At 51.4% G+C, this 24,695-nt stretch overlaps 12 protein-coding genes across 12 annotated transcripts; 7 read left to right on the forward strand and 5 right to left on the reverse strand.

The window, feature by feature from the left end:
• Window positions 1–3,132: 3,132 nt before the first annotated feature.
• NUU61_002244 (ABC transporter ATP-binding protein) lies at window positions 3,133–5,580 on the forward strand (the record flags this gene model as incomplete). Its single annotated transcript, XM_056652826.1, has 1 exon — window positions 3,133–5,580. One exon carries the CDS (start codon window positions 3,133–3,135, stop codon window positions 5,578–5,580), a length of 2,448 nt encoding a protein of 815 aa, XP_056513893.1.
• A 259-nt stretch (window positions 5,581–5,839) lies between these two features.
• Window positions 5,840–8,078, forward strand: NUU61_002245 (uncharacterized protein; the record flags this gene model as incomplete). The annotated part of the gene is made up of 7 exons (XM_056652827.1): window positions 5,840–5,983; window positions 6,049–6,119; window positions 6,179–6,326; window positions 6,376–6,411; window positions 6,468–7,514; window positions 7,580–7,859; window positions 7,942–8,078. 7 exons carry the CDS (start codon window positions 5,840–5,842, stop codon window positions 8,076–8,078), a joined length of 1,863 nt encoding a protein of 620 aa, XP_056513894.1.
• Window positions 8,079–8,251: 173 nt separating this feature from the next.
• NUU61_002246 (uncharacterized protein) lies at window positions 8,252–8,554 on the reverse strand (the record flags this gene model as incomplete). The annotated part of the gene is made up of 1 exon (XM_056652828.1): window positions 8,252–8,554. The coding sequence occupies one exon, from the start codon at window positions 8,552–8,554 to the stop codon at window positions 8,252–8,254; it is 303 nt and encodes a 100-aa protein (XP_056513895.1).
• A 72-nt stretch (window positions 8,555–8,626) lies between these two features.
• Window positions 8,627–9,390, reverse strand: NUU61_002247 (uncharacterized protein; the record flags this gene model as incomplete). The annotated part of the gene is made up of 2 exons (XM_056652829.1): window positions 8,627–9,081; window positions 9,246–9,390. The coding sequence occupies 2 exons, from the start codon at window positions 9,388–9,390 to the stop codon at window positions 8,627–8,629; spliced, it is 600 nt and encodes a 199-aa protein (XP_056513896.1).
• A 312-nt stretch (window positions 9,391–9,702) lies between these two features.
• On the forward strand, window positions 9,703–11,494 carry NUU61_002248 (spermidine synthase; the record flags this gene model as incomplete). Its single annotated transcript, XM_056652830.1, has 4 exons — window positions 9,703–10,023; window positions 10,095–10,648; window positions 10,707–11,013; window positions 11,093–11,494. 4 exons carry the CDS (start codon window positions 9,703–9,705, stop codon window positions 11,492–11,494), a joined length of 1,584 nt encoding a protein of 527 aa, XP_056513897.1.
• Window positions 11,495–11,822: 328 nt separating this feature from the next.
• Window positions 11,823–12,064, forward strand: NUU61_002249 (uncharacterized protein; the record flags this gene model as incomplete). Its single annotated transcript, XM_056652831.1, has 2 exons — window positions 11,823–11,846; window positions 11,897–12,064. 2 exons carry the CDS (start codon window positions 11,823–11,825, stop codon window positions 12,062–12,064), a joined length of 192 nt encoding a protein of 63 aa, XP_056513898.1.
• An 800-nt stretch (window positions 12,065–12,864) lies between these two features.
• Window positions 12,865–13,986, forward strand: NUU61_002250 (uncharacterized protein; the record flags this gene model as incomplete). The annotated part of the gene is made up of 1 exon (XM_056652832.1): window positions 12,865–13,986. The coding sequence occupies one exon, from the start codon at window positions 12,865–12,867 to the stop codon at window positions 13,984–13,986; it is 1,122 nt and encodes a 373-aa protein (XP_056513899.1).
• Window positions 13,987–14,359: 373 nt separating this feature from the next.
• Window positions 14,360–16,296, reverse strand: NUU61_002251 (dynein family protein; the record flags this gene model as incomplete). The annotated part of the gene is made up of 6 exons (XM_056652833.1): window positions 14,360–14,503; window positions 14,583–15,202; window positions 15,255–15,348; window positions 15,414–15,796; window positions 15,877–16,029; window positions 16,122–16,296. The coding sequence occupies 6 exons, from the start codon at window positions 16,294–16,296 to the stop codon at window positions 14,360–14,362; spliced, it is 1,569 nt and encodes a 522-aa protein (XP_056513900.1).
• Window positions 16,297–16,750: 454 nt separating this feature from the next.
• Window positions 16,751–17,718, forward strand: NUU61_002252 (IST3 family RNA-binding protein; the record flags this gene model as incomplete). The annotated part of the gene is made up of 2 exons (XM_056652834.1): window positions 16,751–16,806; window positions 16,920–17,718. 2 exons carry the CDS (start codon window positions 16,751–16,753, stop codon window positions 17,716–17,718), a joined length of 855 nt encoding a protein of 284 aa, XP_056513901.1.
• A 213-nt stretch (window positions 17,719–17,931) lies between these two features.
• NUU61_002253 (phosphatidylinositol-3,5-bisphosphate binding protein HSV2) lies at window positions 17,932–19,312 on the reverse strand (the record flags this gene model as incomplete). Its single annotated transcript, XM_056652835.1, has 4 exons — window positions 17,932–18,456; window positions 18,514–18,870; window positions 18,932–19,029; window positions 19,204–19,312. 4 exons carry the CDS (start codon window positions 19,310–19,312, stop codon window positions 17,932–17,934), a joined length of 1,089 nt encoding a protein of 362 aa, XP_056513902.1.
• Window positions 19,313–19,958: 646 nt separating this feature from the next.
• On the forward strand, window positions 19,959–21,476 carry aspA (uncharacterized protein; the record flags this gene model as incomplete). The annotated part of the gene is made up of 5 exons (XM_056652836.1): window positions 19,959–19,979; window positions 20,077–20,146; window positions 20,221–20,337; window positions 20,411–21,164; window positions 21,239–21,476. The coding sequence occupies 5 exons, from the start codon at window positions 19,959–19,961 to the stop codon at window positions 21,474–21,476; spliced, it is 1,200 nt and encodes a 399-aa protein (XP_056513903.1).
• Window positions 21,477–24,204: 2,728 nt separating this feature from the next.
• On the reverse strand, window positions 24,205–24,655 carry NUU61_002255 (uncharacterized protein; the record flags this gene model as incomplete). The annotated part of the gene is made up of 2 exons (XM_056652837.1): window positions 24,205–24,344; window positions 24,505–24,655. The coding sequence occupies 2 exons, from the start codon at window positions 24,653–24,655 to the stop codon at window positions 24,205–24,207; spliced, it is 291 nt and encodes a 96-aa protein (XP_056513904.1).
• Window positions 24,656–24,695: the final 40 nt, after the last annotated feature.

Here is a 24,695-nt window from a genome sequence, read left to right on the forward strand (position 1 = left end):
TTTTCCGGAGCATACTATAAATACTGGACCTAGCCAATATAACAGAGATCTCCCAATATAACAGGGGTCTCTTGGGAGTGCATGGTTCAGTAGCTCAAGATTGTCTAGGACAATCTCTCTAAGGTTTCCTGACCCTTTTCGTCCAGATTTAGGTACTATCTTAGATTACACATGTCCATCCAGAAAGCCTTGGCATTTTCGCGAGCCTCGCTATATACGTCCAAGCGCTCCTAGAGCAACTTTTTCTATTCCACATCTATTTCTGTAAATCCAAAAGAGGCCGAAATATACTTATACCAAATAAGGAAGAAGACAGCGTATTCCTAGTCAAGTATATCGACAACCTTTCTATCTTAAACTATAATATTTCCCAAATTAAGATCGCAATAAGTAAACACGTAGGATTCGCACTTTAGTAGATATTTCTTTAAGTTCTCCAAAACTTGTTAAGGGAGATAACGAAGGTCAAGGGCCAGAGCATCCCAGAGCTCTTGATCGGAATAAAAAGGTCCACGGGGCTTAAGATCGAAAAATAATAAGCCTAGATAATATAGGCTTTGATCGATATACTAAATAGAGGTCGACGTAACGGATCGAAGCTACTTTCTCACTTTCACAACTTAATCCGCGATATCTATTTTTTAAGGCTCCGATAAAGAAGTCCATATCTCCTCAAGCGTTTAGCTATCGATACGTTTATTCAAAACGAAGTACCGCCTATCTCGATCGACCCAGTCACGTAAAACCTTTAGGATAGGTATATCGGTATAGGTCGCTAAATAGTTCAATATTTTGACTTCAACTTTTGCTTTCGGACCCTTATTAGGCCAGTCTTTCAGAATTATATCTGATCCGATGGTCCACACACCCCGTGTAGATGCTCCGTAGAATAGTTTGAGGTAGCTTGTATAATGGCATCGCCTTTCTTTGTCAAGTGTCCACCCGCATACGACACAGATTTTATCGAGCGGTTCGCCCATCGTGGATAATTTGTAGGTCAATTTATTGTAATAGACAAGGTTTAACTGAGGGTTGAAAGTAAAAGTGAAAAACGAAAATATTAATTTCCAGGCGGAAAGCCCCTTACTTATATTTCAAGGGACCGACCGCTATTGAACTTGCGTCAATCCGCCCTTTCATTAACAAATACGTGACAGGCCTTTTGTATTTGAGGGCGAGAAGAGATACGCAGTCCTTCTCAAGCTTCTTCCATCATACTAAATACCAGTTAGAGAAGTGGGGTATGTGGAATACAGGCCATAACTAGCTTCCTTAGCTAATAGCCAGAATTATCCCGACTCGCGATAAAGATGGTCTAATAATAATTGTTAATAAGGAGCTTCTCCTAAGCCCGTACCCCTATCACTCACTCGCTAGTTGTAAATAGGTATAACGGCCTTGCGATCGGTGCTTGAGATTCTAAATAAATTCTTGCTTCGCCACAGATCGAGCGCTTCTTTTGCGTCAGAAAAATCACCTCTCCAGCAACCTAATATGATGTTCCCGCCGAACAAACCAGAGACATCGGGAAAAATGTGGCTTTTATACCTCAATTCAATCTCATGGTCCACCTCGTGCTGTCGTAGGATTTGTGCTTTGATCAAATCCGGATCATCGGATTTGGGCCCGGCAAGTTCGCTATATAGGGCCTGGCAAGCAATTAGCTCGTATAGTGTAGACTCTAGAGCAAAGATTTCGGAAGTTTCAGTGCTCGGAAGGTTATAATCCCATAGCAGGCAGTGCCAGGCACTAAGAAGAGTTAAAGTCGCCGAGTCGTAAATTTAATTCGTCATCAACGAAAAACTGCCGCAGTGCAAAGTCGGAATGAATGACATCATGTCTGTGAATAACGACAATAGCTTCCAGGATCTGCTGGTACCATTTTGATTGAAGTTCAGCAGCCACCGTGTTTTTCTGACAATAACTCGTAAGGTCCCTATGTCGATAGTATTTGATGTCAATATAGTCGGATCTGCCTCTGGAGAGGCATTCAGTAATTCGTGGATGAACGCCGAGAGTGTCATAAACCATAGCTTCGCGGATAATCGGTTGCATATCTTCTTCCCTCTCACTGCGAGGGACCTTTCCGACAATCCGGTTGTCCAAAAGGTATACTTAAGCAAAGATTCCAATGATCAAGAGCTTGTGATTATCCTCGCGTTCTTCCTTTTTTGCCGTCGAAGAAAATGAAAGGAAGAGGCGTCCGAGCGGCCATTTTTGGCCGTCCTTTTGCCGTCATATTGTTTTAAAAGAGTAGTTTCCATTCAACCCAAGGAAACCGGATCATAATTAGCCACCTAATCTAAATAGAGCTCAAGTAAAGAATAATGTCACTGTACTAGGTACAGTCTAATAGAAGAAACTTTCGAGGAAACATAGAAAGAAAGAATCCATAGATATGGAGGCCAAGGACCGAAAAAAAAAATCAAAAAGGTCGTGCCCGGGATCGAACCGGGATTACCAGAACACAATCATGCTCAGAGTCTGGGGTGCTAACCATTACACTACACAACCTGTGATCTGGAGCGTGGGGAAATTTTATTGCTATACTAGGTAGATTCACTGGGCAAAAAAACCCCCATTGCGATTACCAAATAAGACAATCTTACAGTTATAGCGGGTTATGTTGACTTTAAATCGGTGTTTCCGCTAGTATCAATACTGCGAGCATCCGTGAAAACGTCTTTGGTTACTTGAAGTTCTACTATATAAATACTATATATAGACCCTGCAAAACTCGCTCACTTTACCTTATTCGGACCCCGCGCGTTGATGACCGAGCAGACTCATCGGTCCCCTGGGGCCGACATCACACCTATCTTGATCGGTATGGTATTCTGGAGGGACAGTTTATATTTCCCTTGCTTTATTTTCACGTAGATATCGCCTTGCGAGAACAATCAAGCCCAAACCAATATGTAATTCGATCTCTAATCATCCCCTTTAAATGAGTATAAATAAGTAATTTGAAGTTGCCCTCGTATTCCCCCATGAGTCACTGCTCAAACTGCTCGGGCGGCCGCTATTAGCCGCCAGGCTCCAGGCTTCTTCGGATCGACATCCGTGATTTAAATACCACTCCAAATCCATTGCCATGGGATACTTCACTCCAAAGACTTCCAAGGTGACAAGATGATTTCTATAAAGGCCAATAAGCTGCTGTATGTGGCCGCCGCAGTGGTCACCTTGTTCTTTGTGTTTGTGTCATTTGTCCTTAATTATAACAGGGGAACACCGGCCAAGTCTTCGGCGCGAAAATCGGTCCTTCGAGTGATTTCGGTTGCGCTCGTCTCGGCATCTTACATCGCGGAAACGGTTCTCATCTCCCTGCAGCACCATGAACCCGATTGGACTGACGATCGCTTATTCGCAATGGTGATCCTGGCCCTGGGGTGGGCTTCAACCTGCCTTCGCAAAGAGCTCCTCATCCCGGAGATCTGGGGCCTTTCCTTGATTTCGTTCGGATTTGGGATCTCCGGGCTGGCTCTGGATGCTCTGTATCCAGTGCTGACCCCACAGCACAAAGCATTGCTGGCCATTGAATTTGGTCGACTGCTACTTGTGGTAGGATCGCTGATCGATTGTCTTGTCTGCTCTCTCTTCCTCAAAAAGAGATTGAAGCTGGAGGATGAGGAAGGCGAAGAAGATGAAGCGAGACCATTCCTCCACACCTCAAATGGCCAGGCCATGCACAACCAGGTCTCAGAATCGTCTTCCAGCGACGACGGTTCGGACTCGGATGACTCCGACGATGATGAAGATGATCCCAAGAATTCGCGAACCGGCCAGCTGCGCCACAGCGGCAGCTGGATGGTCTATATTCACAACTTCAAGGTCTTTCTGCCGTATTTGATTCCCCGCAAAGATCTCAAAGTGCAGGCCTGTCTTCTCATTTGCGTCCTCTGCCTAATTGCCGATCGCTTTTTGAATATCCTGGTCCCTCGTCAGCTCGGCATCGTTGCCGACAAGCTTTTCGCCGGAGAGCTCCCGTTCGCCGACCTGGGCATTTACTTCGTCTTGAACCTGCTCCATGGGGATGCGGGCCTGCGCATTATCCAGTCGCTGGCCAAGATTCCTGTCGAACAGTTCTCGTATCGTCAGCTTACCAATGCCGCCTTCAACCACGTCATGGGTCTCGCCATGGAGTTCCATTCAGACAGAGACTCTGCGGAAGTGATGAAGGCCATTGAGCAGGGCGAGGCACTGACCAATCTCCTGGAGACGGCCATCTTGGAGATGTCGCCCACGGTGATTGACATGTTTGTTGCGTTCGTCTTCCTCTACGTCAAATTCAACTCCTCCGCGGCGCTTATCATGGTAACCGCGTCGCTGGCATTTCTGGCCCTCGAAGTCGTCACCTCCAGTTGGAATGTACAAAACCGCCGCCGTCTGACCAAGGCTGAGCGAGCCGAGACCCGTGTGATGCACCAGGCGATCCAGGGATGGCAGACGGTCTCCGCGTTTAATATGTTCACTTACGAAAAATTCCGCTTTGGAGGCGCAGTAGACCAGCATCTAGGGGCCAAGATGAGCTGGGCCAAGATGGATGCATATACAAGTGGCCTGGCGGAGGTGCTCGTCCCAACCACCTTCTTGTTGTTGGCATGCCTCGTTGCGCGCGAGATTTATGAGGGGCGTGCGTCCCCAGGTGACTTTGTCTTTCTGACCCAGTATTGGGACCACCTTGTCTGGCCGATCATGTATCTGTCGCACGAGTACCGCTGGCTCGTATCCCAGTTGATCGACGCGGAGCGACTACTGGATCTGCTCACGACCCAGCCCACCGTCACCGATAAAGAAGACGCTCTTGATCTCGGACCGGCCGAGGGACGAGTCGATTTCGAGCGTGTCGGCTTCTCGTACGCGACCAGGAAGACCGTGGTCCACGACGTCAACATCTCCGCATCACCAGGCGAGAGCATTGCCCTCGTCGGAGCTACGGGCGCAGGCAAGACATCGCTCATGAAGCTCCTCCTCCGCTACTACGACGTAACCTCGGGAAGTATCAAGATCGACGGGCACGACGTGCGCGACATCACGCAAAGCTCTCTGCGCGACGTGCTGGGAGTCGTCCCGCAAGACCCAGTCCTCTTCAACGCATCAATCATGGAAAACCTGCGCTACGCAAAACTCTCCGCCTCCGACGAAGAGATCTTCGAGGCGTGCCGCGCCGCCGCCATCCACGACAAGATCCTGAGTTTCGCCAAGGGGTACCAGACCAAAGTCGGCGAACAAGGCGTCAAGCTCTCCGGCGGCGAGGTGCAGCGACTGGCAATCGCCCGCGTCTTCCTGAAGGACCCCCCGATCCTCGTCCTGGACGAGGCCACTAGCGCTGTGGATACCGAGACGGAGTCGGAGATCCAGGGCGCGTTGAAGCGACTGAGCAGAAAAAGGACTACTTTTGTCATTGCCCACCGGCTCTCGACTGTTGTGCATGCAGACCAGATCCTCGTGTTACATGAGGGTACAGTCGTGGAGAGAGGAACTCATGCGGAGCTGCTGGAGAAACGTGACCGATACTATAATCTATGGCAGAAGCAGGGTCTGGTATCGGAGGAAACGCCTTTGGTTGAGCTATAATGCCATAGAATAGATGAGAACTTGAATGCAGGCCTTCTCATGTGCCATTTGTATGCTGGACGCAGGAACCTCGGGACTGTCCGACCCCGCAGCCGATGCGGGGAAGCTTCCCCCGCCTTTTGCAAACCCAACGTCCCGTCTTTCTGGTTGACTCGATATGTTGTTCTGATATAATTGCAACATTTGGTTTCTTGAAATTGACCGCAAGCATATAGCCCAGTCATGCCGCTCCAGTGACTGCACGTCATTGAAAGCAAGTATGCGCACCTCCAGCGGACTTCTCGGAAGATTCGGCTCTGCCCGCATATTGCGTGGTTGTTGGACGAAAAGAAAAATACCACAGCCTGAATCTGTGCTCAAGAGAGGGCTGTTAACCGAAAGCTATGCTCGAGGCCCATCGGAAGTGAGTCAAATGAGTCAATTCCTCATCGTCTCCGAATAGAATGCTGACGACATTGATTCACACAGCCCCCATTGATTGAATCGACAGTGGGTGATCACTTTGCCAAAATAGTGGCAGAGTGTGGTGATCGAACCGCGTGAGCCTTTTTCTGGAAGTTCCCGAAAACGCCTTCTAGAAAACTGACGATATATCAAGTGTCATTTCAAGACACCAAAACGATCGAGCCACCTATGCCTCCCTCGATACAAGAAGCAATGCCCTAGCCCGTGGACTACAGTCAGCTGGTGTTGGGAAGGGGCAGCGGGTGGGAGTAATGCTGGGGAATTCAATGGAATATGCTGTGGTGGGTGGTGCCTAGAAAGTAACGAGAACCAACATACTGATTATCGCAGACAACGTATGCCTTGTTCAAGCTCGGGGCAATTCTTGTATGTGATGTCGTTTTGCACCAGTATGGAGACAATTAGTCCTAACCCGCAAACAGGTCCCGATCAATCCCTCTTTCAATGCCAGTCAGGTGGTGTCTGCGCTGAGCCACCTCGAATCCAGCCATCTGATCATCAGCGCCGAGTCCAATCTCCCCCGAAAAGAGCCTCGCAGCAACATCCCTCTTCTCAAACACCTAGTCGAGGACCTCTCCAAGCCCAAGCTGGAGTCTGCATTGGTGCCCACCCTGCAGCAAGTGATTTTAATCGACAACTCCGCAGGCCGAGTAGATGTATCCGCATACAACAGCCTGACCCCCTACTCAGCAATCAATTCCCAACTAGCAGCAGACAAACAAGCCCTGCCGTCCCAGAGCCTCTCTTCAAACGAGATCGTGAACATCCAATTCACATCGGGGACCACAGCAATGCCCAAAGCAGCCTGTCTCAGCCACCGGTCCATCCTGAACAACGGCTCCCAAATCGGCGACCGCATGCTCCTAACCCCGAACGACGTCGTCTGCTGCCCGCCGCCGCTATTTCACTGCTTCGGATGCATCCTGGGCTACATGGCGACAGCGACGCATGGCTCGGCTATCGTTTTCCCAACAGAGTCATTCAACGCACGGGCCGCGCTGCAGGCCGTCCAGGAAGAGAAATGCACCGCGCTGTACGGCGTGCCGACGATGTTCCTAGAAGAGCTGGCGCTGATCGAGGCGGGCGAGATCTCGAGTGAGGGCTTTGAGTTTCTGCGTACGGGTATCGCTGCCGGTAGCAGTATTCCCGCGGAGCTGATGAAGAAGTTGCATCGCGTGCTGAATCTTACTGAGCTTACTATCTGCTATGGCATGACGGAGACTAGCCCTGTCTCTGCTATGACGACCACTGATGACCCCATCGATAAGCGTATTACCTCTGTTGGGAGGCTTATGCCTCATGTTGACGCTAAGATCGTCAACCCGGCTTCCAAGAAGGATATCCTCCCCATCGAGACACGGGGAGAGCTCGCTGTCAGTGGGTATCTGCTCATGAAGGAGTACTGGGGTAGTCCGGACCGAACTGCTGAAGTGATGATTGCGGACGATGCAGGAAAGGTGTGGATGCATGTAAGTGTGCCATATGAATATTCCTGTTTCCCGAGTCGCTTGGTCTGATGTTTTTGGTGCTATAGACCGGCGACGAAGCTTCCATGTCTCCCGACGGCTATATCACCATCACCGGCCGAATCAAAGACTTGATCATCCGCGGCGGCGAGAATATCCACCCGCTCGAGATCGAGAACTGTCTGCTGGCCCATGCTGGTGTCGGCGATGTGTCTATCGTCGGAGTCCCAGATGATCGTTACGGGGAAGTTGTAGCCGCCTTTGTAATTCCGCGCGAGCACGGTCCGCAGACGGTGAGTGTCGAGGATATCCAGCAATGGGTTCGCGAGAAGCTGAGCAACCATCTCGGTAAGTTAGTGTTCAAAACGCTGATTAATACCCTCCATGTTTCACTATAGTATAAGCTGATCAACCACTCGCTACAATACAGTTCCGAAACATGTTTTCTTCCTGGGGCCCTCGGATGCCTTTCCCAAGACGGCGAGTGGGAAGATCCAGAAATTTAAGCTGAAGGAGAAGGCCGTCGGGCTGTTGAGGGAGAAGACTGGAGCACCGGAAGGTCAATGATAGATTCCGATTCTCATATAGTATTGCAGATCAATAAATTGCTGTAAATAGTTCATCCTAGATTTATGCTCAGGTAAGACACAAAGCCAGTGCAGAGCATCCAACATGAACCTGCCTCGCTTGTTCCCTCGACTGAACTTTCAGTGCTGGCGGGCAGACAGCATAGTGCGAGCCTAACTGCCACGAGTCTTGCCGCCAAACACCAAGCGGTATGGTCTCGTGGCCAGCCTCGATCCAGGGATACCACTGGAAACTGTGCTCTTCGCTCCTCGACGGCACATCAAATGGCCGGGGCTCTTCTTGTAAAGACTTGGGACTCCCTCTTCACGGAGATGCTTGGGTGCTGGCAGGGATATCACAGGTGCTCTGTCCCCGTTGGGGTGTCCCACAGCAGACAGCAGTCTCTCATCCCCGGCAAAGCTTCCAGCTAATCTCCAGCCGGTGGAAAACAGAGCTTTAAGCTCAACGGCGGCCATATAGCCAGCAGATAAAGACCCATCGACTTTGTTCAGAGATGACGTATACCACGACATCCAGATATCCCAAGTTTAGAAATCCTGAACACCCGTTTCACCTTGCAGCACAGCCTGAGCCTCATTGCCACGCGCATCACCAACAACCCACTCAGGCTCCTCGTCCTCAAAATAGCGGTCCTGGTGCTCGGTCCAATCGTCGTATTCATCATTCTCATCGACAGCCGTATAATCAAAATCGGGATCAAGACCTCTCATAAATCGCAGCCCCATCTCCCACCGCCACAGCTTCTCGCCCTCTTCCTTGCTCACGGGAATCTCATCCCGATCCTCGGCGAGGATCTCCCCGTTGGGGCCGCGAGTGTAGCTAAGCATGGCGTTTGGGTCCGGGTGCAATAGCGCGTCCATTTTCGCCTCGGAACGCTGCATATCCGCCTGCAGGATCCCCGAGAACCCCTGGGCGCGGCCCTGCGCTTCTCTTTCCTGGGGTGTCTGGAATCGGCGGATGAGGCGGTCGTACAGTAAGGGGTCTATAGAAGCGGGAAGACACAGATTAGCAATGACATGTTATTTATTTCCATTCTTTCCCTGCTCTGGATATTTTCATGCTGCTTGTCTCTGAAAGGATCCAGGTGCCCAGCAGATAGATATATGGGAGATCAAATGCGCAAAGGAAAGAAAAGAGCGAGCGGACCGGCTAGCTCGAGCTCCGCCGAGAAGTATTCTGGATGCAAGTCCAGATACCGCTTGCGACGGTTTTTGGCCTGAACGGACGGTTGTTGCTGGTCGCTGGACGAATCCTTCGACGAGAATCCGGTATTCATGGGGAAATGGGGCATCGTCCCCGGGGTTTTGTGAAGAAGAGGAAGTTGGGGAGATTCAAGTTGGAACGCGGAAGTGGGCGGCAAAAGTGTTTCTGCCACTCCGTTCACTTTCTCTGCAGTTGACAATTGAGAGATGCGGAGCTGAACATGTAAGTCCCTCGTTTTTGGTTTGATTGGTATTTATCTGAATTCAACCCCGTGCTTTTTCCCCACCCTCGGTGTTTTTTCTTTTCCATCTCACTCCAGCAACCCAGGTCTTGTGTTGACAACCCCTCGCAGATGCACCGAGACGGATTCTACTGGCTGAAAAACATACAGACCTGAATCATGTCGAATATGTCTGCTGAGCAATTTCTCCGGCAGGTGGACGTTCAGCGCCTCGGGGTTGGCGTGGCATTGCTCTTCCTGGCGGCCGCCTACTCGCCTATCTCGCTGCTGGTGTTGTCCCCTGTGTACGGGTCTTTGCCCTCACACATTTTCCACGGCTATGGAGTGACCATCTTTGGGGCAGCCGGATGGTTCCTGAAAGATCAAATTCAGCGTCGATTGGGCCGCGTCGGTGGCTATATGCTCCCTGTTCTAGCCTTCTGGGTGCCGACCCTCCAGTACTTTGTCATGCAGCAGGGCTCCAAGCTGGGAACCCTGCGGGTCCGGTGATCACAGAGCTGTTTGGATACTATCCACTGGTGCTCCTCACCGTTGCATATGCGGGTAAACAGATCCAGGTTGGCCTGAACCTCGAGTCCCAGGGTGACTTGGTCGTGGAGCATGTGCCGATGCTGGGCACGTACATGGTGTATTCGGCAGGCGAGCACATCGCCAGAGCAATCTTGTCCTGGATGATTGGATTCACATTCTTCTTCACCCGCACCGGCCTGCAGTACCTCATCGCGGTCTTCTATTCCGCGACTCTCCCGTCGAAATGGCTGGTTCTGGCGATCCCGTCTTTGCTCATGTCAATGACTTTCAATGTCCACTTGGGTAGCCCAGCTGCCGCGAACCACGCCATCCAGAGTGAAGGATATACTCTTTTGGCTCGCCAGGATTCTTCCACGGGATACATCTCCGTGTTGGAAAACCAGCACGATGGGTTCCGTGTCATGCGTTGCGACCACAGTCTTCTTGGTGGGCAGTGGACCAAAACCGCTCGGGGATACCGACCTGAGGTGGATGATCCCATATATGCGGTTTTTGCCATGCTCGAAGCCGTGCGGCTGGTCGAGCCAGACCATGGGGCTCCGCGCGTGGACGCACACAGCAATGCCCTAGTCATGTAAGATGATTGTGGCAGCGATGTTTGGGTATGAGGGCTGTGACTGACTTTGTCATAGTGGTCTCGGGATTGGTACAACGCCTTCTGCCCTGATCAAACATGGGATTGAAACGACAGTCGTCGAACTCGACCCCGTCGTGCATCGGTTCGCCACCGAGTACTTCAATCTCCCGTCCAACCACATTGCCGCCATCGAGGACGCCACGAAGTTCGTTAAGCGCTCCCAGGCCTCGGCCAAGGCCCCACGGTACGACTACATTGTTCACGACGTCTTCACTGGCGGCACGGAACCCGCCGAGCTCTTCACCATCGAGTTCCTGAGAGGCCTCAGCTCGCTCCTCAAAGACGACGGCGTCATTGCGATTGTAAGTTGATATAAACTAGACATATCAAACCCAATCATTATCTGCTCTGTCCTCGTGTCAGCCAATCTAACCGTGACAGAACTACGCCGGTGACATCACCCTCTACCCAACCGGCCTCATCGTGCGCACCATCCAGACCGTCTTCCCATCCTGCCGTATCTTCCGCGAAGAACCACCCACCGAGGAGGACCAAGACGCTAACTTCACGAACATGGTGCTCTTCTGCAAGAAGAGCGCTGGGAAGCTCCGGTTCCGCGACCCAGTCCAGGAAGATTACCTGCGCAGCAAGTCGCGCGAGTCGTACCTCGTGCCGAAACATGAGCTGAACCCGGCACTTTTTGCAACCGTCCCTAAGAATGGAAGACACTGTCTCATCGCGAAAGAGGTCAAGCGGCTGCACAAGTTCCAGGACCGCGGTGCGCTGGAGCATTGGGCGATTATGAGGAAAGTGTTGCCCGATGCAGTGTGGGAGAACTGGTGAGACAGCTCGCAACATGTCCGAGTCTTTGATGTGTGTTATACCATGTGTGTATCTGGGTTACTTGGATTTGAAGATTTGCAATTTCATTACAGCGACATCCATCATGGATGCATCCATGGATAGATACACTTCCTACTTGTCTCCCGTTCCTTCCCTCCGCACCTTCAGCAACTGCGTTCCTTCTCAAAACCACAACCACGATGCCTCCTCTTCCACACAAAATGGCTCCCCCCGTTTTTCTCTCTTCTTCTTTTTTTTCTCTCCGGGGCCTTCAGCTCGGAAAAGAAACGGTCAGCTCTTCTTTTCCGATTTTGGTTTTTCCTTGGTGATGTCTGATTGGGATAATGGCTACGTTTGATACTTCCCCCGGACTCTGTGGAGGGGACTTTGAATTCCTTGCAGAGGTCGCTCCTCCGTTACCTTAATGACATCGTCAAGATCCATCCCGTCGTGACTCTACTTGTAGAGGCCACGCTTGGGTGTGTGATCGGCAAGGTTCACGATGTTTATAAGGGATGGTACGAGCGGCTGATGCGGCCAGAACCCGCCCGTACTTGGTACGGGACCTGAGGTTGACAAGATAAAGGGCATCTGGGTTGCTGGAATGGTTGTTCGGGAGGCTCTGGTCCCTTCTCAAGTCTGCTACTCCTGGCACGTACGGGAGTCCTGCAGACACCCCATCATGTCTTCACAGTATATCCGTGGGTATGGAGGGGTGACTCTGCTGGAGCTTCGTTGAGATTGCTCGGCTGAGGGATATTTAAGTGACTTTGTAGATATGAGAGACCCTTGAGAGTTTTCGTAACCACGTTCTTGATGATATTTTAGCGGGGTGATTCCTTCATACCCATGCCAGATATATGTGAGTTCTGGTTGCGTCGGCCGCTCATGCCACCTTTCATAGACATCGTGAATCTTGTCGATCACCAACCTAAGCATGGTGTCTACAAGGAGAACCACGATGGAATGGATCTTGACGATGTCCTTGAGGTAGCGGAAGAGCGCCCGCTGGATAGAGTCCAAGTCTCCATCTATAGTTCATCCGGGGAAAGGATCAAATGTAGCTTGGGAGAGATCAGGCATCACTAAGAAGAAATAGAATCGGATAAGAAGACCTGACGGTCCTTGATCCAGCAAAGAGGCCGAGAGAGAAAAGGTAGAAGAGAGCGAAAACAAAAAGCAATTGAAAAGGAGAGGAAAAGAAAAAAAGAGAGAAAGCGAAAGTAGAAGTAAAAGAGAAGAGAGAGTGGAGTGCTGATCGCAATGTGACCAGCTCTTTCCTCCCCGATCACCATTTGGGGGCATCGCCAACCAGCGGATCCGTGGGGAACACCGAGGGTCAGGAGGGAACGAAAACCGCGGTTCCAACAATGGGCGATCCACTCGTCGTGCTCCCCACAGAACTCATTCTGATCGTTCTGTCCTTCCTCGACCTGCCGAGTCTGTACAGCGCAACGACGGCGCTCGCATCCGCCGCCAGGATCTGGGATGCGCACGCCGTGCCCATCACCGAGGCGGCGCTCGCCCGCCTGCCCCGCGGCACCCGGCGATGCATCCGCGCCGTAGCCATAGTCCAGAAGATGGCGGTGCCGTGTTCGTCGCTGGATGTGTTCGCGTGGTTCCATCTGTACGGCCACGCGAGTGACATCCCGCTGCTCCGCCTCGGCCCCGAGCATGCGCGCCGCCTGCTGCACAAGGCCTGGCGACTACATTGGCTCGCCCAGGCCTGTCTCGGGGACTTTCAGGCGCGCTCTGCATCCGCCTGCGTCCCCTGGAAGAATACCACCACCACTACCGGTCTGCTTCATCAGCCGAGTGGTCGACCCCCGCAACAACTACAGGAATCGACACCCATATCCTGGGTCGAGGAACACCGCGTCCTGCGCGCCCTCTGGCGTCTGCAGCTGTACCTCGAAGTCCGTGCTGCGCCGCACGTCTTCTCATCTGCGGATCTGCCCGCGCTCTCTTACTCGACCCTCTGGGCCAAACTGCCGGCGTTCGAGCTCCAGGAACTGTGCACTATCGCCGACTACCTGCGCGAAAGCATGCGCGCCGACGAAGTATCAGAATCATGCATCAGCCACTCAGAGGCTGATAGTAATAATGATAATAATCACCACCACGCCGAGAACGTCCTCGGCGGGCTTCCGCGTCTCACGCCAGACATGGTCCAGCCGACCTGGCCCATCCGCGAGCTCGACCCGTCGCCCGCGGCGTATTTCCGGGAGCAGGATAGCACGCACCTCCAGCACGCGTCACCTGGGTATCTGGCGCTTGTGCGCTTGCATGGCTGTCGGCTGGACTCGCTGTCGCGGACGATAGGCGAGACGAAGATGCATGCGCTGCGCTGGCTCGGCGTGTTTCTGTGGGATAAGCAGCGCATGATAGCGCTGGGCTTGGACTCCGGGGGGTTCAGAAGGTCTAGTCTTCTTCTTCTTCGTCGCTCTAGCCAGGAAGACTCTAGTCTTGAGGTTCGGTGGCGCGGGCTATGAGCTGAGCTGGTCTCGGTTTCCCTTGTTTTATAGTATCCTTGTTGTCGTGGTACATAAACAGTGTACAAAGGGGTGGATAATTGGGTGAATATATAGTTCCAGGAAGATGAATAGGGTAATTAGCATCTGGACAGGGTCTCAAAATGTCATTATTTTAGTTCTATACAGCTACCAGGCTAAACTCAAGTCACAGATTCATATTGGTATCATTATCTAACATCCTCGAAAGAGGATCCCCTGACTTTGGTAGAAACAGTATGTAGAGGCCGTGTCTCCTTGCCTTATATGAAGAAGGAACTGGGTCTCCACCGTATGTACGCACAATGAACTAGAATACAGTCCGGGAAGAAAGAAGAAAAAGAACCATCGATGATTACGCAGACGGGCTTCCGCGCGGACTCCCACCGGGTTTCTTGACGAGTCCAGCGAAGAAGTTCGCCAGGGCTTGGTTGTGCGCTTTCTCGTCGCCCGGACTGGAGATACCCTCCTTTCTTTGGGATCGACTGGCTTCGCGGTCCTATAGAAAGATAACGTGTTAGCCCATGTAATCGGATAATAAAAAAGAGGAGCGAGGAGTAGTGGGAGAAATAGCTCACCCGAAGCTTCTTCAGCATATCATCGGCATCGATCTGGATCCCGCCCATGTTGAACTGTACCGGACCTATGTGCTCATTGACCCGGCCCTGGTCATCCATGGGCGACATCTCCAGCTGCGGGATGGGCTGACTAGCCCGGTCCTTGTCATCCTTTTTCTTCAGCTCTTCCAGCACCTCAGATTGTTTCTCTAGGAATCCCTGCATATCTGAGGATTCAACTTCGAGCTGGTCCCTAGGGGTGGTGCTGGGATGGGCGATGGTTGTTTCGCGTTTGGGATCCTTGATCGTCTGTTCGAACACCGTCACGGCGCTGGACCCATCGTCTGCCGAGTCCGTATTTTCGCCTGGCTGACCAGCCGCTGGTTGATCGATCGGCTCCGGGGGGTCTTGGATCTCGATTGACCACGCAGTCGACACGCCCTCCATATCAAATCCTTCCCGAATAATCCGGATCTTGCCCCATGAGTCCCAGTTGGCCGGCACCAAGATCTTGTCTCGGTCGATCACATTATGTTTTAATGACTGTCTCTTGAGTAAAGAATGAATTCCCAGTGAGGAATGGATCAGACTCTGCAGGGAGTTGGCCAGGAACGGAGTGGTATAGATGAGCGAGGCACCATCTGTGATGGGTCAGTATGACTTTGACTTATCGGTCGAGCAATGATCTCTTACGCTTCAGGAGAAGAGTTCGCAGGAACTGCAGGATGAAGTCGAATTCCTCTTCATGCCAACCATGGTCCTTCTCCAGCTTCTCGATTTTGTCTGCCTGCACAGCCAACAGTTAGCCAAAACAATCCTGAGCACAGGGTTCTGACTGATGGAACCGCTTACTCCCTGGCAGACCACACACATCGGGATTCCCAACCCCTCGTCCCACTCGCCAGGTCCTAGAGGTATTGTGACCGGACCACCCGAATTTGATAGTCCGCCCGTTGCGGCAGAACTGGCATCCATGCCCCTTTTTCGATCACGCCATTCAGTCATGGTCTCTTCCATGACGATCTTGGTCTCATCGTCGAGCGAAACCAGGACCGAACGGAGCAGACGGACCCATTCTCTTAGTCGCCGGATCCAGGTCCACGGGTCCGACCAGTCCAGGAGAAGTACGACCAGCGTTTCCGGTACCGATTGAGGGGTCAGGAGCGGTTTGAGGAGCGGGGCGAAGGACGGGGAGGGTTCGGACAGGAGGTAGGCCGAGACACGCGCCAGGGTATCTTTCATGCAACGACGCGTTAGCTTTAACTCGGGAATAGGCCCCCGAGGAAGAGAGGGAGCACATCATTCCGGTATATACCTTCTTGGTCGGCGTCGAGCACATCTCGATATGTGTATCCCAGCGCGAACTGATTGGCGATTGGTGGTTTTTTGCCCTTCCGTTTCTCGTTCACTAGGCTGGGGTCTGCGGAAAACGTCTCGAGAAATTCCCTTTGGGTTTCCGGTGTACCTCCTATGATCGTGGATGTCAGCAAAATGAGTTGTATAAAAAAAAAGCGGCACCGTCAATCCACCACGAAAATGGACATGACCATTATCACGCACCTAGGACCAGCAAATTCTTCTCAGGTAGGCGCTTTCCGTTGGCAACACCATCGAGCAGCGAGGACCAGATGTTCTTCTTAGAGCCATCCTTGCTGGAGGGCCGACTGTTGGATCCGGCCGCTTTCGATCCACGATTCGGACTTGACGAAGACATCATCTGGTCTAGTCCCACCATGCCTCAGGAGGCGTTGACCATTCCAGACGACAGTACACAGAGGAGCAGGGCGACAGGGTTCGCGTGTGCACCTGATATTTTGGATTTCGGAGGGCGAAGACGGAGCGAGGGAGAGTCAGAAAGAGATGGGAGCGCGGTCAGGGGAATCCGAGGCAGCTGGGGAGAGCTGGCAAACCGCAGGTCAAACCAACCAAGACTTTCTTTTTCCTAAGAAAAAGAAAATTCTTTGAAAGCTGGAAATCACCAAGTTGAAGCCCCTTCCGACGACGTCACGTATTCCAGATGGAGCAGGGGGGTTGTCGCAGTGAGAGCGTGTAAACAATTGGCGGTTCATACGGGTCCGCCGGTGCTCCACATTTCTTCTCTCTCCAACTTCTGCGCTTCCAAGCTACTCCCCAACGTCGAGGATCCCACTACTTTGCAATTTCACCACGTCAAGGAATTCCTCGGCCTCATGAACGGCATCCGCCAGGTCCAGGCGCTCAATAAGCGCGAGCTCGAAAATGCCATGTAAGTCTCCTTAGCCAAGCTCATGCGAAGCTCTTTTTTTTTCCCTTCGTCTTTCTTTCTTTGCTCCCACGAGGACCTGTATAGCTGACTTGTCATTCGCTCGTTTTTAAAAGACCACCAGAAGCATCATGGCATGCGGACTATCGCGATACAGCTTACATCTACATTGGCGGGCTTCCATTTGATCTCTCCGAAGGCGACATCGTGGCAATCTTCTCACAATATGGCGAGCCGGTGCACGTAAAATTGGTTCGCGACAAGGAAACAGGCAAGAGTCGAGGGTTCGCGTTCCTCAAGTACGAGGACCAGCGCAGTACAGATCTGGCTGTGGACAATCTGGGTGGCGCAACCGTCTTGGGGCGCATGCTCCGCGTAGACCATACCCGATACAAGAAGCGGGACGACGAAGAGGAGGAGGAAGAAAACAACGTGGCTAAATTAATGGGCGATACGGAGATTAGCGGACGCAGCGAAGGAGATAGCTGGAGAAAGAGAAGGACGAGCGATGCGTCGGACCGGGAAGAGAGGCGGCCTGTGTTGAGAGAAGAGAGGGAACTCCAGGAGTTGATACAAAACCACGACGAGGAGGACCCCATGAAGGAGTTCCTCATTGATGAAAAGAAGGAAGAGGTGGCGCTCGCTGTCGAAAAACTGAAGAGCAGCGGCAAGAGATCATCCCGGCGACGAGACGACAGCAGGGAACGATCCAGCCGGCATCATCATCGCCGGCACCGGTCCCATTCGCGCGAACGCAGACATCGCGATGACCTTTCTCCGGGGCGGCAGAGGAAATCCCGTCATCGGTCACCGCGTGACGAGAGATCAAGAAGGGATCGATCGCCAGTGAGATCGCGCTCGCCTGAGTCTCGGAGGCATCGAAGTGATCGGGACAGACGGGATCGCCGTCGGTGAATATATCAAAACTATGATCTATTGACTTGGTTCAAAATCTGCGAAGTACACCTGTTTCCTCGGGCCCCATCGACTATGGTTGCGCCCCTGGTCTGACCAGGGTGCTTCTCCGGAAAGACACGGCTCTTCAAACTTGTCATGCGTGGTGGTTTCACGCGTTGTGCTGGTATCCATGGGCTGCAAAAAGACGAAAACGGTGGATGCATTGCATCTTCAGCCACCAAGATATCTTTTCCATCCCTCTCGCAGGCAATGCCTCTTCCCATCATCGCCGTCCCGGAGAACAAATTTCTCCCAACGCCCTTCTCGGCCAGATCCAATCACCAATAATGTCTGGTCATCCAGCCAGCCAATGACGCCTTTGGGTGGTCGACCTAACGAGGACCTAAGCGGTGGTAGATAGGGTGAACCGGGGGCTATTTCGTCGCCCATCTCAAAGTGGGCGTTGGCAAATGAGTACACGTCCGAGAATACGCGTGGAAGCAAGGGAATTTTGCCCAAGATCCCCCATTTTTGGTTGGTAGCTTCCTCAGAGCCCGAGGCCGGCGACTGGCTGCGGCCGACGTGGTGCGGATGTGGAAGGTCGAAGATGTGGAGAGTAGATTTGTCGGACGTCACTGCAAGCAAGGAGTTGGAAGGAGAAAAGGAAAGAGAAAATATCACCGCATGATCTACACCCCGCCGCAATTCTGCCATTTTCGTACAATTCCCTGTAGCGAAGGTTCGAATCAAGGTCCCCTATTGATAGTTCGGTCAATGGCCAGCCGGAGATATTCGACGTCTACAGAGTCTTACCGCTTCACTCGCCGTTGCCAGGACCTCCCCGTCGGGACTCAAGGCTATCGCCCGCAGCGGAGTACTATGGGCGGGGATGATGCTAATGTTCCCCGTCTCAAGCTCAATCATCTGGACCTGTCCTGGAGACCTACCAGGAAAGGCGAGCAGCTTCTGTCCCAAACAAGCCAAACCAAGAGGATTATCGGAGGTCTCGAAAACCGAGAGTTTCTGCGGAGGATTGGAAAAAGCGAATACGTGAATGCTATTCAAAAGCGCGACGACAATTCTGGATTTAGAAAGGCGGATGCCGAGGACGGAGGTGCGGAATTCGAGGGTGAGGGCTGCTTTCTGCTTCGCATCGTCCCAAATGACCAACTGCGAGAAAAATTATGAGTATGAGACGAAACTAAGCACCGTCGGAAATGATCGAGCGCACCTTGTTCTGAGGGAACTTGGGATTTCGGCCTCCGCCCACGATGGCCAGATAGTTGGATTGGCCTAGCATTTCGACCACGCCGATGCCCGCATTGAAGTCTAGTGAAGCGCAACGCCCATTTGGTCAGCGGTCCTCAAGGCGATTAAGAAATAAGAAGTGTCGCTCACCTCGGGAGACTTTGAGCTCACAGGGGTTGGCACTAAAAACTGATTTCTTTCTTAGCTTCGGCACTGGCTGTTATAGCTCGGGAGCAGCTCCCAGGTATCTCATACTGCAGAACCCGGTGTCCAAGCCCACTGAGAAGCAGCTGCTGTCGCTGTTAAAGGCCGCCGACAGCGAGTACGGCCCCACAGACTCATCGATGACTTGGCGTGTGTTCATTGTGACCTCGGGTTTGGGGTGTATCCATGAAGCATGACTGGGACGAACCAGCTGCGAAGCTAACAAGATCCGAGGGAGACCCGGAGAAGCTTTGAGATGTGAGTAGTTCAAGGCAAGTTGTATTGCATAGAGAAAATATTAGCAGGTAAATGAACAGGTAAATGATCGAGCCCCCGAAGAGACTTCAACGGGACATGACGAGCTACCCCAAGCAGCAGTGGACGTGGATAGCTTGACCCGCGGGTGGATCTCTCCCGCAGATTTCTGCCTAAGGCACAAGACCTCGCATCAATTACATAATCAAAAATCCGACCCACCGGAGGAACCCCTGAGTGTACAGCAATGCGCAAACTTAACGCATAGAAAGGCCGAGGAAATCAAAAAGCTGGAGATTGTAGACCGTCACAAGCAATTGGCGTTGTGTAGCTTGGCACGCGCCGTCGACCGGAAGAAAAAGGTGCCTTAAGGCCGGAAAACAACGCGGGCTGTGATTGGTCCGAGACTCTTAGGGAAAGGGGGAAACAGTCGCTCTTTCCCTCCCCCCCTACTCTCCGCTCTCAGGAGAGACTCAACTTCTTGTCTTTTGGCCCTCTCCATCTGCTTTTCTTCTTTTCTCTGGTCCTCTTCCTTTTTCTTTTCGCCCACCATGTCGTCGGCTCTCAACGCGGTATGTGCTTTTTATCCCCCTGATTCGGTGCTCTCCTATACCTGCTCGAAAAAAATGTCCCTCAGCTAACTCCAGTCTGTCTCCATACTAGATCAAGATTCGTCGCAAGAAGAATGTCAAGAAGGGAATTCAGTTCTGTCTGATGGTGTGCGGCGCCAGTGGAACTGGTAATTCTGCCCCTGATGAGCTCATTCATCGTGGTCTATGTATGGTTACTGACGACTCAATTCTTCCGGTTCAGGGCGCACAACCTTCGTGAACACCCTTTGTGGCAAGCAAGTTCTGGAAGGCAAGGATGCCGATGATGCGGCCAATGCTCACCTCGAGGAGGGCGTTCGTATCAAGCCTGTCACTGTCGGTGAGTCGATTTTACTCCCGAGTCCCCCACACGATCACAACCCCGGACAATGAATACTGACTCGGGCCGACAGAGCTCGAATTGGACGAGGAAGGCACCCGCATCTCCCTGACCATTGTCGATACCCCCGGTTTTGGTGACCAGATTGACAACGAAGCCAGGCATGTCACCCGCCAGAGTGGCTCCCCCCCCCCCATGACCTTGGCTAACATCATACCCGATAGCTTTGGCGAGATTGTTGGTTACCTCGAGCGCCAATACGATGATATTCTTGCGGAGGAATCGCGGATCAAGCGTAACCCCCGCTTCAGGGACAACCGAGTGCATGTGCTGCTGTATTTCATCACGCCCACCGGCCACGGCCTGCGCGAACTCGACATCGAATTGATGAAGCGCCTCTCCCCCCGTGTGAACGTGATCCCCGTCATTGGAAAGGCCGACTCTCTCACCCCCGCAGAATTGGCCGAGTCGAAGAAGCTGATCATGGAGGACATTGAACACTACCGCATCCCCGTCTACAACTTCCCCTACGATATTGAAGAGGATGATGAGGACACCGTGGAGGAGAATGCCGAGCTTCGTGGACTGATGCCTTTCGCTATCGTGGGTTCGGAGGACTTTGTGGAGATTGAGAACCGAAAAGTGCGCGCCCGACAGTACCCGTGGGGTGTGGTCGAGGTCGAGAACCCCCGGCACTCCGACTTCCTGGCTATTCGCAGCGCTCTCCTTCACAGCCACCTGGCCGACCTGAAGGAGATTACCCATGACTTCCTCTACGAAAACTACCGTACCGAGAAGCTCAGTAAGAGCGTGGATGGTGCTACTCCGTACGTCTTTCATGTCATTTTTCTTTTCTCCGTTGGCCGCGCTTCCCATACTGACTTTCTTTTTTCAGAGCCAGGCCCCAAGACTCGACCATGAACCCCGAGGATCTGGCCTCGCAATCCGTGCGTCTCAAGGAAGAGCAGCTCCGCCGCGAGGAGGACAAGCTGCGCGAAATCGAACTCAAGGTGCAGCGCGAAATTGCCGAGAAGCGGCAGGAGCTGTTGGCTCGCGAGAGCCAGCTCCGAGAAATCGAGGCTCGCATGGCGCGCGAGGCAAGCCAGGGCAATGTCAGCGAAGCCAATGGAGAAGCCTAGATATACCCTGTCGACGATGCGGCTCATTCAGCGGGGCGCCGGTTCGCAATGTGATACCGTTTGTGCCAACATCATGGACTTCGTGGCACGAAGTTGGTTTCTGTTTATGGGGATAATATTGACTGTTTATTCACGTTAATAGCTTTTTTTTCTCTCATCTTTTTTCCTTTCCTTTTTCTGTTGCTCTCTGCGGAGAATGGACAAGAACTCCACATAGAATGCAACGCTCCGGCTTCGATGAGAGGCATCGCTCTTCCCTGCTTCCGATGGAAGGCCGAGACAGGTCAAGCTCACAACTTGTTCTAGTTTGGCTGTTCGATGCCCGTTCTGCGTGCCTTGCGAGTCATTCGGTGCAACCACCCCCAAGTCCCTCGATCCCCCTCGCTCCTCCCGACTACCATGCTTCCCTCTCCTGACTCGGGAAGGTCCAGGCGAACAGTCCTATCCTTGCCAAGTGCTGTTTTCTCTGCATACCCTTCTTTTTAACTTCTATTTCCCTGTCCGCACCCACCTTCTTTCTCTTTCCTTTCCCTCCTGTTTCCTAACCCCTGGCACCTTTTGTCCAAAGTCCACAGCGCAGCAAGATTCCCTCTTCTTTTTCTTCTCTTGTGTTTTTCTTTCTTGCCTTTTCTTTTTCTTGTGTCTTCCCCCTTTGTGAAGTGAGTGCGTTTGTTGTTCATGCCCCTGTCTATTATCCATCTCTCATTTTTTTCTCTCCCTTATATATCTTCCCAGCCCGATAGTAAATGAGGAAGAAAAAGTACCCTGGTCTGTGTATGTGTTGTCTGGGACTCGACAGTGTAGACTAGTCAGTAATGTAGGTAGACGGGTATGAGGTAGCAAGGAAAGAACGCCGTGGACGTCCTCCGAATCTATATTCAAATCAAAGTCCATGGCCCCAAAAATGAGCTCTCTCTGTCAGACGCAGGACAGAACGGAACTTTCTTTATTTATATAAAGGATACTTCCTTTTTCAACGTAGGTAACCAACTCAGTTATCTAAGTTGATACTATACCAAACACCAGGCTCGACCAATCAGATGGAGCCATATCACGTGCAACACAACTTAACCTAACCTTGGAAGGTTGTTTCTTGGAGTGTTCATTCCCAACTTTTCTTCACTCCTTGTTTGTTCCAATATGAAGGTGCGGTGGTCTCCATGGTCTATGTGACCATCTCCTTGGCACTTTGTCTTGGATTTTTTTTCTCTTTGTGTTTCCTGGCTGTTGGGATGGTTATTCCTCCATTTTGGTCTATGACGAGGAAGGCAAGTCATCAACACGATGATATCGAAGAGCAATTGCAATCTATACGTTCAAGTTATTATATACATGGGCTTTTCTTTAACCTGACTAATATTATATTAGGTATTAGAGCACTATACCGGGGGGTTCTCTAAAAGAAGCGTTCGATCTATATATGAATAGTTTGGTTGCTATCGAAGATATGATTTAGAGAGAATAGTTAGTTTATTTGAAACAATCACAATACACGTTTTCAGTCTATTTATTTATCTACAGATAAAGCTCGTCTGCAACGAATACCCTATAGTTATAATCTCTCATTGATCATGCCCACAGCAGTAATTGACCCTCTACCGAGGACAAAGCGAAAGAGTAATGGTCTTTAATTATTATGATTGAACTACACCTCAGTAGCTGACGAGATGCTGCATCTATTGAGCCTGCTCTTTAGAGCTACTTTTGACCCAAGGAGATAGATCCTTCCTCTGTCAAGACCCAGACGGAATAGACTTATAATAAGGGCCACCTTTAATTATACCTAACGTATGTTTCTTTTATCTATTTCTCTTATAGTGGTTGGAATGGCAGGGTTTTTGACGACATATGGACTCGCCTTATGATGAACCAATGATAATAGAGGTTCCACACTTCTTCAGTGCTCCGACAGATCCTCTTTCTTGGCAATAAGGGGAAGTCCCTGCAAAATTTGGGGGCGCGTGCATGTAGATATGCCCCAGAACCCCACGCCAAAAACATCCCTCTTGTGTCACAGAAGACAAACAATAAGAGGAAATGCCGTATCTACCTTGATCTAGCTATATTGGTACATGCTTAACTTGGCTTTAGTTCCAAGCGCCTTGGACCCATCGCAGCTTCAAGTGGGGGCGCTGGGTTCGTTTTTACCCCTGAATCTCCGGTCACCTTCACGAATGGTAAAAAGCTGATTTTGAGAGCCATCACAGTCTCTGGATTGCCTGGATTGCCGGGATTCGAGGTTCCTGGTAATGATACGGATTGATACTAATTATACTCATATACAATTATTCTCATAATGTCCAAACTGGATGAATTCAGACCACTACTACTATACCAAGCAAGGTAGAACAATTGTACCTTAATGCATGATACTTTTGTCTTGATACATTACAGGACAAGATTGTCCCATGATAGAACCCAGGATAGGTGATGAGGATTGTGGCCGACTAGAGAAAGGATCTCAGGATGGCTCGCGTGATCATGGGGCTGATTGCTTTGCCTATTCCAGCCCAAACCACTTGTATATAAATATTAGGTCGACGTGCCTCCTTCATGAATAGGTTCCTTTGAAACGAATATCCAGATATACCACAGCTGCACTCAACATGTCGGAAAGCCGTGGTTTCTCCCTGGTTTCAATGCCAAGTTCCAGGTTGACTCAACGGCGGTCCGTCCTACTCGTCTGCGGTGCATTTTTGATATTACTTATTTTTCAGACATCCTACCGTCATGCAACACCCTTGATGTTCAAGACCTCGACATCCTCTCCTTCACGGCTCCAAGCTTCGTCGCCCCAATTCTCCTGGCCCCATTCCTCAGGGCACAGGATTTCATCCTCCAATCCCTCATGGCCACAGGCCTCGGTGTCTGGTAATACTGATACTGATACTTCAAACAATGGCTCTGAAGATCCTCCCGTTGCTCCTCTGTTCGATAATTTCCGCAATATTTTACAGCCATACATGCTTCCCGTCGATGCGCGGGAATTTATCACTCCTTCTGGATCGAACTATTCAATACCCCCCACCCAACCACTCCATTACACTCAGAAATTTGGAAAGAATCTCCTGATCCTGGATGTTGAGAGCCGGCCTCTCCATGAAAAGGGACAAATCCTCAGTGATCAATCTCTCAATTTGAGTGAATTGGCCATCGAGACACCGGGTAGACTTGGCCATTATCTCTACGGTGAATTGTTTTATTCCACACAATGATACG

This window comes from Penicillium alfredii (genome assembly GCF_028826965.1).
Source record: "Penicillium alfredii strain IBT 34128 chromosome Unknown utg000004l_segment0_segment0, whole genome shotgun sequence".
NCBI classification, from domain to species: domain Eukaryota; kingdom Fungi; phylum Ascomycota; class Eurotiomycetes; order Eurotiales; family Aspergillaceae; genus Penicillium; species Penicillium alfredii.